Below are 15,619 nucleotides of genomic sequence, written 5' to 3'. Positions count from 1 at the left end.
TACAGCAGTGACATTGCGGTGGGTGACAATACGTATTCATACATCATAGTGACTGTATTGTTAGCTCTCCGTAGGGCTTCGATGACAGCACGTGGAGCCGTACAACCACTGTAAACAAGGGATTAGTATGCAAATCGAAACAGTGTTTCACGTTCGATGATATTTCTCCAATGAAAGTATGTATATCTGAAGTATATCTAACTCGCGGACTTGGTTGACACATGTCATCGTATCCCAACATTTTGGAGATAGATGTTCATGCTGTTGATCACGGCATTAAAAACAAACACACAAAACTGTAAAACATGAAACAGATTGAAACCATGTGCAATGTTTTGATTGAGCTGTGTAAGATCGGACGAAGCGTGACATGGCGGCGGCCAAACAATGATAAATAATATAATGATATGTTGAGTCTCATGAACGAACAGAAATATCATCTTATTACAGTTCCGTGTACATAATGGAACTTTGTCGGTCTGCCCGAGTGATGACATCACTTTGCAATGGATATGTCTCCTATTATGACAATTATGTTCAGGGGAAAATACGAAAATGCTTATCTTTAATATGAAAGTAGATGTAAGGCTGTTCGATGAAACAAGAGTCCCCGTACGCGACTTACCTGGCTGCAAGATGAGACTAGATGTACCTGGTTGTAGAATGAAACAAGGCGTACCTGGTTTTGAAATAAAATAAAATGTGCCTGGTTGTAAAATGTAACTAGATCTACCTGTCTGTAAGATGAACCAGATCTACCTGGTCGTAAGATGAAACTAGACGTACCTGGTTGTAGAATGAAACCAGGTGTATCTGGCTTTGAAATAAAACAAAATGTACCTGATTGTAAAATGTAACTAGATCTACCTGTTTGTAAGATGAACCAGATGTACACGGTTGTAAGATGAAACTAGATGTACCTGGTTGTAACATGGACCCATATGGACCTGGTTTGAAATGAAACTAAATGGACCTGGTCGTGAGATGAAACTAAATGGACATGGTCGTGAGATGAAACTAAATGGACCTGGTCGTAAGATGAAACTAAATGGACCTGGTCGTGAGATGAAACTAAATGGACCTAGTCGTGAGATGAAACTAAATGGACCTGGTCGTGTGATGAAACTAAATGGACCTGGTCGTGAGATGAAACTAAATGGACCTGGTCGTGAAATGAAACTAAATGGACCTAGTCGTGAGATGAAACTAAATGGACCTGGTCGTGAAATGAAACTAAATGAACATGGTCGTGAGATGAAACTAAATGGACATGGTCGTGAGATGAAACTAAATGGACCTGGTCGTGAAATTTAACTAAATGGACCTGGTCGTGAGATGAAACTAAATGGACCTGGTCGTGAAATGAAACTAAATGGACCTGGTCGTGAGATGAAACTAAATGGACCTGGTCGTGAGATGAAACTAAATGGACCTGGTCGTGAGATGAAAACTAATGGACCTGGTCGTGAAAATGGACCTGGTCGTGAAATGAAACTAAATGGACCTAGTCGTGAGATGAAACTAAATGGACCTGGTCGTGAGATGAAACTAAATGGACCTGGTTTTAAGATGAAACTAAATGGACCTAGTCGTGAGATGAAACTAAATGAACCTGGGCCTACATTTTCGAAGCTGTCTTAGCGCTAAGATAGTCGTAAGTTAATGAAAATGTATGACACTTACGACTATCTTAGCGCTAAGAGAGCTTAGAAAATCTAGGCCCTGGTTTTAAGATGAAACAATGTGTATCAGGTCCTGAGATGAACCTATGTGTACTGTCGTGGTATAGTTAGCTACGCAAGATGTATGTCTCGACAAGAAGCCAAACTATTCAGTGGACGTCATAACTGAGGCTTCTCTAGGAACGTCACAACGAAGTCTTCTCGATATTCCAGCAGTAAATAGTGTTGTATCTAGTGAAGACAATAATGTATCAGCACTTTCAGCTGGATGTACACAAGTGAATATATTCGCTATACTATAGTGTCATGGCCTTCTTTTCCATGTTAATGAGACCTTCATATTTAATGTTGATACCTTTAGGCCAATCATACTGTAAATAGCTGCACATCACCATGTATTTATTTTTATTTTTTTTAAACGGGAAAAAAGTACATCGACAGTTTATTAACCCAAGTATGTTATTTTTGGCTTACATCAAATGGGCTTGTTTTACCATGCTCATCTCTTTCATTTATTCCATGTCATTACATTTGAGCTCGTGCTTCTCTCAAAGAAATCTGAATGTGATTTATATCCCTGCAATTTTAATCCTCAGGAACAATTTTTCAGAAAAGTGAGTTTCAAATCTTCCAAATGGAATCGATAGATTTGCGATGATATTGTGTCACGGCGTTCATTTTCCAGTGTTCCAGAGAACCTTAAGGATTGAATCAGAATCAAAAGGTATCATTCATGGCAGATTAGAACCAACTGTTCCGGAATTGTTCCAGGGCCTATTGGTCAGTCCTGCTAGCCTATGATCATAGTGATCACTCATTCAGCAAGGAAGAGCGATAGAGATCATTGCCCGGCCATTGTGAGTGATAGGTCGTCTCCGGAGTGCAATAGAACTACTTAACGGACGCGCTCCTTCAATCTCCCGTCTCCTACAATCACACATCCACGATCTGTACACTACATTACAGCCGCGGGATGATGAACAGTGCGGTGGGAAAGGGGATGGGAGAGGGGAGGATGAGGCAGAAGGGTGTGGCGACGACTGCGAGTATGTGCTTTGTGAATATGTAAATTTGTAGGTACATGAAAATAACAGGTATGTGTCTCTACAGGTATCCTTATTTGCATAAATGACATTTTGTGATTAATTTTGATTGATGTGAGTTCAGGATTTGAAATGCGTGTGTTTGTGTGTGTGTGTGTTTGTGGGAAGGGGAGTGAGTTTTAGGGATACGGGGATTAGGGGAGGGGTGGGGTGTCGGTAGGGGAGAGGCACGAAAGAAGGCTAGGAGGATAATGATATTTGAGTATTTGGCAGATTGAATATTGTTTGGGGGTTATGTCGGTTGTGATTAATAGACGATATATATTTCAGTGACATTTGACATATACATGACTTTGTTATGCATACATGTTAATCGGTCTGTTTGTGTGGGATACACAATGAAGTGAAGGGGTGAAGGCAACACAAGAAGAGGTATGATTCATTAACCAATCCGTTCATTTAGTCATCATGAAGCTATCACGTCAGTAGTCTAGGTTGGCTGGCCTATTAAGGAGGGGGTAGATGTATGAGTCATACTATTTAAGTATATATTGTGTGGTGAGCTAGACAGCGTTGTTATATACATGAGTAGGAATCCGAGAGATTGAGATTGAGTGGAGGTAGGCAGTAGGCGGTGAAATGATTCACAAACATACATATTCAAGTTTTTCTTATCAGCCTGGACTCCTAAATTTCAACTTGGGAGTACATGTAGGTCTGGTTCGTTGCCCACTGCAAGTAAGTTGGACATTTGTGTGGAAGGTGGCGAGAGAATAGTCATGGTGAAGCAATGTGCGTACTGGTTTTGCTGGAGACTAGATTATTGAGCGCCTGGTGGTTTGGGTGGAGGCTGGATGGGTTGGGAACTAGAACATGGTTGGTCTTATTGAGTGTCTGGTGGTTTGGGTGGAGGCTGGTGGGGTGTCTGGTGGTTTGGGTGGAGGCTGGATGGGTTGGGAACTAGAACATGGTTGGTCTTATTGAGTGTCTGGTGGTTTGGGTGGAGGCTGGATGGGTTGGGAACTAGAACATGGTTGGTCTTATTGAGTGTCTGGTGGTTTGGGTGGAGGCTGGATGGGTTGGGAACTAGAACATGGTTGGTCTTATTGAGTGTCTGGTGGTTTGGGTGGAGGCTGGATGGGTTGGGAACTAGAACATGGTTGGTCTTATTGAGTGTCTGGTGGTTTGGGTGGAGGCTGGATGGGTTGGGAACTAGAACATGGTTGGTCTTATTGAGTGTCTGGTGGTTTGGGTGGAGGCTGGATGGGTTGGGAACTAGAACATGGTTGGTCTTATTGAGTGTCTGGTGGTTTGGGTGGAGGCTGGATGGGTTGGGAACTAGAACATGGTTGGTCTTATTGAGTGTCTGGTGGTTTGGGTGGAGGCTGGATGGGTTGGGAACTAGAACATGGTTGGTCTTATTGAGTGTCTGGTGGTTTGGGTGGAGGCTGGATGGGTTGGGAACTAGAACATGGTTGGTCTTATTGAGTGTCTGGTGGTTTGGGTGGAGAGGCTGGATGGGTTGGGAACTAGAACATGGTTGGTCTTATTGAGTGTCTGGTGGTTTGGGTGGAGGCTGGATGGGTTGGGAACTAGAACATGGTTGGTCTTATTGAGTGCCTGGTGGTTTGGGTGGAGGCTGGATGGGTTGGGAACTAGAACATGGTTGGTCTTATTGAGTGTCTGGTGGTTTGGGTGGAGGCTGGATGGGTTGGGAACTAGAACATGGTTGGTCTTATTGAGTGTCTGGTGGTTTGGGTGGAGGCTGGATGGGTTGGGAACTAGAACATGGTTGGTCTTATTGAGTGTCTGGTGGTTTGGGTGGAGGCTGGATGGGTTGGGAACTAGAACATGGTTGATCTTATTGAGTGTCTGGTGGTTTGGGTGGAGGCTGGATGGGTTGGGAACTAGAACATGGTTGGTCTTATTGAGTGTCTGGTGGTTTGGGTGGAGGCTGGATGGGTTGGGAACTAGAACATGGTTGGTCTTATTGAGTGTCTGGTGGTTTGGGTGGAGGCTGGATGGGTGGGCAAGTAGAACATGGTTGATCTTATTAAGTGTCTGGTGGTTTGGGTGGAGGCTGGATGGGTGGGCAAGTAGAACATGGTTGGTCTTATTAAGTGTCTGGTGGTTTGGGTGGAGGCTGGATGGGTTGGGAAGTAGAACATGGTTGATCTCATTGAGTGTCTGGTGGTTTAGGTGGAGGCTGGATGGGTTGGGAAGTAGAACATGGTTGATCTTATTGAGTGTCTGGTGGTTTGGGTGGAGGCTGGATGGGTTGGCAAGTAGAACATGGTTGGTCTTATTGAGTGTCTGGTGGTTTGGGGGGAGACTGGATGGGTTGGCAAGTAGAACATGGTTGATCTTATTGAGTGTCTGGTGGTTTGGGTGGAGACTAGATGAGTTGGGAAGTAGAACATGGTTGGTCTTATTGAGTGTCTGGTGGTTTGGGTGGAGGCTGGATGGGTTGGGAAGTAGAACATGGTTGGTCTTATTGAGTGTCTGGTGGTTTGGGTGGAGGCTGGATGGGTTCGGAAGTAGAACATGGTTGATCTTATTTAGTGTCTGGTGGTTTTGGTGGAGGCTGGATGGGTGGGCAAGTAGAACATGGTTGATCTCATTGAGTGTCTGGTGGTTTAGGTGGAGGCTGGATGGGTGGGCAAGTAGAACAAGGTTGATCTTATTGAGTGTCTGGTGGTTTGGGTGGAGGCTGGATGGGTTAGGAAGTAGAACATGGTTGGTCATATTGAGTGTCTGGTGGTTTGGGTGGAGGCTGGATGGGTTTGGAAGAAGAACATGGTTGGTCTTATTAAGTGCCTGGTGGTTTGGGTGGAGGCTGGATGGGTGGGCAAGTAGAACATGGTTGATCTCATTGGGTGTCTGGTGGTTTGGGTGGAGGCTGGATGGGTTGGGAAGAAGAACATGGTTGGTCTTATTGAGTGCCTGGTGGTTTGGGTGGAGGCTGGATGGGTGGGCAAGTAGAACATGGTTGGTCTTATTGAGTGTCTGGTGGTTTGGGTGGAGGCTGGATGGGTGGGCAAGTAGAACATGGTTGATCTCATTGAGTGTCTGGTGGTTTAGGTGGAGGCTGGATGGGTTTGGAAGAAGAACATGGTTGGTCTTATTAAGTGCCTGGTGGTTTAAGTGGAGGCTGGATGGGTTGAGAAGTAGAACATGGTTGATCTTATTGAGTGTCTGGTGGTTTGGGTGGAGGCTCGATGGGTTGGGAAGAAGAACATGGTTGGTCTTATTAAGTGCCTGGTGGTTTAGGTGGAGGCTGGATGGGTTGGGAAGTAGAACATGGTTGATCTTATTGAGTGTCTGGTGGTTTGGGTGGAGGCTAGATGATTTGGGAAGTAGAACATGGTTGGTCTTATTGAGTGTCTGGTGGTTTGGGTGGAGGCTGGAAGGGTTGGGAAGAAGAGCGTGGTTCGTCTTCTTCAGTGCCTGGTGGTTTAGGTGGAGGCTGGATGGGTTGGGAAGTAGAACATGGTTGATCTTATTGAGTGTCTGGTGGTTTGGGTGGAGGCTGGATGGGTTTGGAAGAAGAACATGGTTGGTCTTATTAAGTGCCTGGTGGTTTAGGTGGAGGCTGGATGGGTTGGGAAGTAGAACATGGTTGATCTTATTGAGTGTCTGGTGGTTTGGGTGGAGGCTAGATGGTTTGGGAAGTAGAACATGGTTGGTCTTATTGAGTGTCTGGTGGTTTGGGTGGAGGCTGGAAGGGTTGGGAAGAAGAGCGTGGTTGGTCTTCTTCAGTGCCTGCTGGTGGATAGAATACAACACGGCACTTCACACTGCTGTAGAATAGAACAGGACGCTTCTTACAGCTGTAGAATAAAACTTCAGTGTGAATGGCTGCTAATTATTCCGGTGCCGAAGTTTAACATGGATGTCCTACGCATACGTAGTCTCACCTGACCGATCAGCAGTTAATACCCTTCATGTAGAGGGTCAGGCAAGGAAACAAAATATATCTTTTTTTTAATGTCTCTTGAAAATGCGATAGAACCAACAACATCCCGCACTCTGACAGACCCTCTATCGACCAGACCACGGTGGCGGTAACAGCTGTGATATGTATGATAATAGATAAAAGACCATTTCGTTAAAATAAAAGAAATGCCTACTAAATGCAGACTTCATTATACGATCGTACAGACACCTGCACTATAAGACATGGGTCTTCATATACCTGTTCAATGAAACATGGATCTGCATACAATAAGACATGGATCTTCATATACCTGTACAATGAAACATGGATAATGAAACATGGATCTGCATACAATAAGACATGGATCTTCATATACCTGTACAATGAAACATGGATCTGCATACAATTATACAATAAGACATGGGTCTTCATATACCTGTACAATGAAACATGAATCTGCATACAATTATACAATAAGACATGGATCTTCATACCCCTGTACAATGAAACATGGATCTGCATACAATTATACAAGAAGACATGGATCTTCATACATCTGCACAATACGTCACGGGAGGTCATGCAGCTGTAGGCCAAGAGAGTAGAATGATATCTTGAAATTTCAATGGCGTAATCTTTGAATTAAAATTTCAACTAGTAGTTGAAATGTGAACTTGCTATCTTGAAATTTTAAGATACGAATGTATAAGGAAATGGCCCTGACAGATTTTCGTGCACATCTGGCCCCGATTTCTCGAAACAAACTTAAGTTCAAACTGAGTTTGACAATTTTAAACAGCTGAAAGTTTAACTCAACTGCATTTTTAAAATAAAAAGGCCCCAACAACTTAAGTTATCTATCCACCAAACTCAAATTGTCTACTATGTGTGAGTTTAATATCAATTTCAGTTCATTCTTGGAAATGCATTTTCTCAAATTTTAGTAAAAAACTCCAACTTAAGTCAAAACTCAGATTTAAATTTGTTTCGAGAAATCAGGGCCTGAACTCAAAACGATTATTCTGTAATCCCATGACGAATGGGCAGGAGGTGCCCATGAAGCTTGAACGTATCACGTATTAGGGTATGGATGGAACAAGCATGACTGAGAAAAGGCAGTATTCTCAGCAACCTATACAAATACCGGCCTAAACCCGTGAAGATCTGAGTTAGAATTGGTCTTCAGCAACCCATGCTTGTAGAAGGCGACTAAAGGGATGTCATGGTATCCCAATAGCGTAGATCGATACTCATGCTGTTGATCACTAGATTGTCTGTTCCAGACTCGATTATTTACAGACCACCGACATATAGCTGGAATATTGCTGAGTGCGGCGTAAAACTTAACTCACTCACTCACTTCACAATATCCGGATACGCAGAATCTGAAAGCGAGGAAGGCACCTTGGAAGAATAACTAACTTCGCTGTCATGACATCTGTAATTTGCCGCCGGAGAGTGACGTCGATGATCAATCCTGTCGCCATGAGCTCAGGGCAGTGGGGTAGTCAAGTAGTCACGGCTTAATTTGCCACACAGAGGATGAGTTCGATTTCTAGCACGTGTTCATTCAGGTTTTGTTTTACAGCTGATATGACGGAGCTGGTGCCAACGGGACAAAACGCTGTTTATACCTGAGACTTTTTTCACGTTTTAATAAACTTTGGTTGTTTACGCCGTACTCAACAATCTCGAATATTCGATGACAGTGTGTAAATAATGGAGTCTGGACCAGGCAGTCCAGTGATCGATATTATGAGTGTTACGAGGACATGGTATCAATCCAGTATTAAACCGAGCCTTTGGTTCTCTCTTTGGAGCCTTTGGTTATTTGTTTGGAGCCTTTGGCACCAGCGAAGGTTTCTGTTGACCAGTTCCGTCCCTACGGGATCATGCATGCCCGTCTGACGTTCCTTGTAAGCTATACACAGAACCCAACAGTATAACATGCCTATGTTTCCTTTACCTTATACAAACAATGTGGTAATGTCATTCTTGCCGATCTGCATCGAATATTGTTAGCTGAGTTAATGCGTTTCAACAGAATTTTCCCCTGCAGAAGTGCTGCTGCAATAATGGCTAGTAAATTATTAATATTTGCTATTGATCTTCACGATATCTTCACTGAATGGAGAAACCTCTTATTCCAAGCATGATATTTCCTAAAATTAAAATTTGATAACAAAACAAATATTGGCACAACGATGATAAGTTTGCGACAGTTTATGGAGATTAAACTAATATCCACGCACAGCAGTTCTATAACTGATAAAAAAATCGTGAGACATGATTAGCTGGAAAGCTGCTTAAAAGCCTTCCAAAGCTGATTGTAATTGCCTGAAACCTCCCGAAACACAAAAAACTTGTAACAGAGTCGCTTCACCGTCTTCACTCGTCTCGTTAGTTTTCGACACAGCGGAGAAGGAAGGGTTTCCCGAGGCCCTACCGCTGTCCGTCGTCCGCCCGGGCGTCCAAGCTGCCATTATGTCCGCAGTTGTCTATATCATCCGATCATTGAGGAATGAAATTGCTTTCTCGATGGTCGGACTTTCCCGGCCCGTCATCGATAATGGAGTCTCTTCTAGACTGACGCTAATCCCGCAGATGTTCGTCCCCTGAACACCGGTCCGAGGCCCATGCTGCACGTGCAGCTCGAGAAAGGCGTGTATGTGTACAGCTTTGCTCTTTGGTGCTCGTGTTGCATTAGCAAGCGTCTTCAGAGTCCACCTTCCCCTCAATGGTGGATCAATCCTTCGACTCTACGAGGCACTTTTTACCGTCCCGGAGATTTGTCAGTTGCCATGGTAACAGCAAATTGGGTGCTATTACAAAATCTTGTTAAAACACGACCGGAAAACACAGGGGAAGGACAGAGAAGGATCAGAGAATTCGCACAGATGCCTAAAATTTGACCAAAATTAATCGGGCTCAAATTAGCCCCGGAGACGGCCAGGAAAGTTTTGGTAATGAGAACCTAGAGAAACACTACAACCGTGCGACCTATTGGAACATGTCACTCGGGGCTTTCAGCCTAAAATCACCCATGTTGTTGGTACATTAGGGAAGCGACGTTCACGTCGGGGTAATGGACGATGACGTCGCTCCACTTGAAGAGCTTCGCCTATTTACTTAGCTGTCGCAACCGACCGACTCGGAACGGGATGGGCAGACCTGCCCCGAGAAGGTGTATTGATCCAACTCTCTCGCTTGCAGCCCACGGCTCGCGGGACTCTGCTTCCCAGCCACCGGCCCTCCTGGACTTAAAGAAACTAATTTCTGTTCTTTGTCAGCCATAGTTTCTAGGGCATGTTATTTCAATTAGTTTAGGACTTGGTGGCTTATTTAATACTCGGCAAAGTTGTCGCAGTTGCTACAATTTCAAGATCCAAAAAATGTCGACTTTGCACAATCTCGGCTTGAGAATGAAAGTTTTTTGGGTAAGATTTCGAACGAAAAACCGGGATGCTACTAATTTTGCAATATTTGGGTGGAATTTCTTGGACAGATGCAGAATGAGAGAATGATAATGTCATTTATTTCAGTAAATCGATATATAGTTGTTCCGCAGCATGTCAGAATTTGACAGTCCGAACGCAAATTCAGGCGGGGTAGCAGCCTCCCATCTGGGATCCATCAAGCCTAGCCTCCTACCATCCCGATCACATTTATATTCAATTTCAGGATGCGTTTAACTCGGGGGAGTCATGGCAAAATGAAAACCCTCTTTGGAACGGAACCCTGGCTCCAAGACACTCTCAGACCTAATAAGACCTAGTAATTAAACAAGATAGAATTTTCTCGCATTGCTGTTGCCCCGATTGCTTTTTTCCTAAAAGACAATTATTCCATTGAGACGTTATTCCCGCCAAAACTACACTTTTTTATCTCGCATACCTCGTTACATGAAAATTGCAGGTTAAGTGATTACTGATTTCTGAAGCGATCTGATGTCGAAGATTATGAATACACTGGAAAGTGATTTTCTAAGATGCATCGAGGGAAAAGAAGCCGGAGAAAATTTCTGGAACTCAATTTTTCAAAATGCCACCAAGTATATGATAATAGCTTTGACTCCAAATCACATCCCATGACAGGAAAAACATTTTTTCGAGAGAATGCGACGAGGTAACTCGACATTGTGTTTATGTTCGTCTCGGATTTCATAAACCTTTGTTTTCGAAATGAAATGAGTATGATTATATAACGATAATGTTAAGTTTCCAGTTACTTCACTCGCTGCTTCGGGATATAACACAGAACGGTAACACATACAAAGGAATGGATATTTGCGTTCAAATTCATATTAGCATTGTTGTCACTTGGGTATATCAGCAATATATAAACGGCAATGAGTCGGACACGGAACAGCAATATCATTACAGCGTCTAAATAACCGAGTCTTGAACAGATAAACCACTGGCTGAGTGAGTGAGTGAGTGAGATAAAAGTTAACGTCACATCGGCACCACTGCTGAAATCATGAGTAAGTGAATACTGTTTTACGCCGCCTGTGTATAAATATTCCCGCGATATCACGGTGGGGGACACAAGAAATAGGCTTCACAATGCACCCATGTGGGGAATCGAACCCGTGTCGTAACAGAGCGAACACTTTAACCACCGGGCTACCCCACCAACCCCTGAAAGCATCAGCAACAGGCCAACCACCACAGATTCACGATACTCCATACCAGCATCTATACCAGTTCGCTCTTGCGACAAGCATGGGGGACTGGGACAATTTATGGAGTATTCATACGAAGGAGTGAGTGTGAAAATGGATTTCCACCGCGTTTCGCAATATTCCAGCAATATCACGGCGGGGTGTCAGAAATGGGATTCACACATTGTACCCATGTGGGGAATTAACCCCGGGTCTTTGGCGTGACGAGTGAACGATTAACCGCTTGGGTCACACTGTCCTCGTCCACAGAAGAGTTATAACCAATCACTTTATTGGACACATCATCGAAATACTAGTAGTACTGCTAACTGCTAACCCGTAAGGACCCGAGTAAGAAATGATCTTCAGCAACCCATGTCGTAAGAGGCAACTAGCAGGATCTGATCATCAGGCACGCTGACTTGGTTGATGCACGTCATGGCATCCCAATCGATGCTCATGATGGTGATCCCTGGATTGTCTAGTCCAGACTTGATTATTTACATACCACCGCCATATAGATGGACTATTGCTGAGTGCGGTTCTAAACTGCAAGAAACAAATCAAAACTACAAGTGGTACAAATACTCCACCTAATGTTACTGCCAATGTTTTACCTATTTAGCATTTCTCTCATAGCTAATAAACTAACACTTGTTAAAGTAATTAAAAATAATTTTTCTATATTTTCTATAACCAACCGTCGAGACAAACATTCTGTATGCTACTTCGCACAGAAAATATTGACTTGTTGTTTAAGGTAGCCCTTGTGTTGTACCACATACTTATGTTGAGAGAAAAAATGTAAATTGTGAATGGGTGTTTATGGATTTAAAGATGTTCCTATAACTCGCGTATTTACAGGTTGCGCATACATACACTGTTATTATTGTACACATGTACTATTGGCCTCAGGGCCACATATACAAATAAATATGTCTGTCTGTCTGTCTGTCTGTAATTAAAAACTCCCCCTCGTAGCTCAACGTCGCCGCAGTAAATCTCACTGTACACAAACCTAAAACAGTCCGCTAATCCAAGTAACCAACCACTAACTCCAGTCCAACTAACACTGTGTCACTCATCCATGCATTCCATACACTGCAACCAGTCCAAGTGACTAATAAACTATGTCTTCCGAGTTCCTCTGTTTCAGAAAACTAAAGACTATATTTTTTATCAAAGTAGCTAATACACCACCTCTTTTCACTAGTAAATGAAAAAGCACATCTGTTCCAAGTAACTACTACACAATCTTTAAATAAAGAATCTAATCCATTACTTTTCATAGAAAAAAACCTACATGTAATTGAAACAAAAATGCTCATCAATGCAATTAACTAAAGGCGACAAAACCTGTTCCATACTGGTAAGACATCTCTTCTAAAGGGTTAGTCCACTGAGCGATACCGACTTATATGAGCTTGTATCTATATGTGTTACCATTAGGCAGGTGAAGGGAAAACACATAGTGAAACACTACCAAGTTTCAGCAATGAACAAACTACTGCAGGTAGGTAGGGTAGTACAAGTACACAAGAGCACCAACGCTTGTTCCCGTAAATAACTTACTACCGCAAGTCCACCCAACTAACACAGTGCCACTGGTCTACCCAACAAAAAACGCTACCACTAGTCCACCAAGCTAATACACCACCACTAGCGCTCCTAACTAACACACCACCACTAGTCCACCCAACTAACACGCTAACACTAGTCCACCCAACTAACACACCACCACTAGTCCACCCAACTAACACGCTACCACTAGTCCACACAACTAACACACTACCACTAGTCCACCAAACTAACACACTACCACTAGTACCAAATTCTACTAACGCACTACCACTACACTACACCCAGCTACCACTAACACACTACCACTAGTCCACCCAACTAACACACTACCACTAGTCCACCCAACTAACACACTACCACTAGTCCACCCAACTAACACACCACCACTAGTCCACCCAACTAACACACTACCACTAGTCCACCCAACTAACACACTACCACTAGTCCACCCAACTAACACACTACCACTAGTCCACCCAACTAACACACTACCACTAGTCCACCCAACTAACACACTACCACTAGTCCACCTAACTACCACACTACCACTAGTCCACCAAGCTAACATTACACCACTACTAGTCCACCCAACTAACATACACTACCACTAGTCCATCTAACTAACACACTACCACTAGTCCACCTAACTAACAACTACGCACCACTAGTCCACCTACTAACACACTACCACTAGTCCACACAACTAATACACTACTACTAGTCCACCAAGCTAACACACTACCACTAGTCCACCCAACTAACACACTACTAACTAGTACACCAACAACACACTACCACTAGTCCACCTCCAACTAACACACTACCACTAGTCCACCCAACTAACACACCACCACTAGTCCACCTAACTAACACACTACCACTAGTCCACCTAACTAACACACCACTACTAGTCCACCCAACTAACACACTACTACTAGTCCACCACTAGTCCACTAGCGCACCTAACACATAGTCCACTGCTAATACACCACTACTACTAACACAACTACTACACTACTACTAGTCCACCCAACTAACACACTACCACTAGTCCACCCAACTAACACACTACCACTAGTCCACCCAACTAACACACTACCACTAGTCCACCCAACTAACACACCACCACTAGTCCACAACTAACACACACCACTAGTCCACCCAACTAACACACCACCACTAGTCCACCCAACTAACACACTTACCACTAGTCCACCCAACTAACACACTACCACTAGTCCACCCAACTAACACACTACCACTAGTCCACCTAACTAACACACTACCACTAGTCCACCCAACTAACACACTACTACTAGTCCACCTTAACTAACACACTACCACTAGTCCTCCTAGTCCACCTAACTACTACCACACCTACTAACACACTCCACTAGTCCACTTTAACTAACACACCACCACTAGTCCAATTCCAACTAACACACCACTACTAGTCCAACTAACTAACACACTACTACTAGTCCACCCAACTAACACACTACCACTAGTCCACCTAACTAACACGCTACCACTAGCGCACCCAACTAACACACTACTACTAGTCCCCAACTAACACACTACCACTAGTCCACCCAACTAACACACTACCACTAGTCCACCCAACTAACACACTACCACTAGTACCACCCAACTAGTCCAAACAACACACTACCACTAGTCCACCCAACTAACACACTACCACTAGTCCACCCAACTAACACACTACCACTAGTCCACCTTAACTAGTCACCACCCAACTAACACACTACCACTAGTCCACCCAACTAACACACTACCACTAGTCCACCCAACTAACACACTACCACTAGTCCACCCAACTAACACACCACCACTAGTCCACCCAACTAACACACCACCACTAGTCCACCCAACTAACACACTACCACTAGTCCACCCAACTAACACACTACCACTAAACTACACACACCACTAGCGCACCTAACTAACACACTACCACTAGTAGCACCCAACTAACACACCACCACTAGTCCACCTTAACTAACACACTACCACTAGTCCACCCAACTAACACACTACCACTAGTCCACCCCAAGCTAACACACCACCACTAGTCACTAACACACTACCACTAGCGCCACTAGTCCAACTAACACACTACCACTAGTAACCACCCAACTAACACACTACCACTAGCGCACCCAACTAACACACTACCACTAGTCCACCCCACTAACACACTACCACTAGTCCACCCAACTAACACACTACCACTAGTCCACCCAACTAACACACCACCACTAGTCCACCCAACTAACACACTACCACTAGTCCACCCAACTAACACACCACCACTAGTCCACCCAACTAACACACCACCACTAGTCCACCAGCTAACACACCACTAGTCCAACTAACACACTCACCACTAGTCCACCCAACTAACACACCACCACTAGCGCACCCAACTAACACACTACCACTAGTCCACCTTAACTAACACCACCACCACTACCACACTAACTAACACACTAGTCCACCCAACTAACACACCACCACTAGTCCACCCAACTAACACACTACCACTAGTCCACCCAACTAACACACTACCACTAGTCCACCCAACTAACACACCACCACTAGTCCACCCAACTAACACACTACCACTAACCACCCACTACCACTAGTCCACCCCACACACTGGTCACACTACCACTAAGTCCACCCAACTAAC

The 15,619-nt window shown here is 44.0% G+C and overlaps 1 protein-coding gene across 1 annotated transcript; it reads left to right on the top strand.

Moving 5' to 3' along the window:
• The first annotated feature begins 957 nt into the window (after nt 1–957).
• On the top strand, nt 958–1,314 carry LOC124257557. The gene has a single exon (XM_046691655.1). It carries the CDS (start codon nt 958–960, stop codon nt 1,312–1,314), a length of 357 nt encoding a protein of 118 aa, XP_046547611.1.
• The last annotated feature ends 14,305 nt before the right edge of the window (nt 1,315–15,619 follow it).

Source organism: Haliotis rubra, unplaced genomic scaffold, assembly GCF_003918875.1.
Source record: "Haliotis rubra isolate DU_JTF1 unplaced genomic scaffold, ASM391887v1 Scf666, whole genome shotgun sequence".
Lineage (NCBI taxonomy): Eukaryota > Metazoa > Mollusca > Gastropoda > Lepetellida > Haliotidae > Haliotis > Haliotis rubra.
This window is presented reverse-complemented; position numbering and strand designations above follow the sequence as displayed.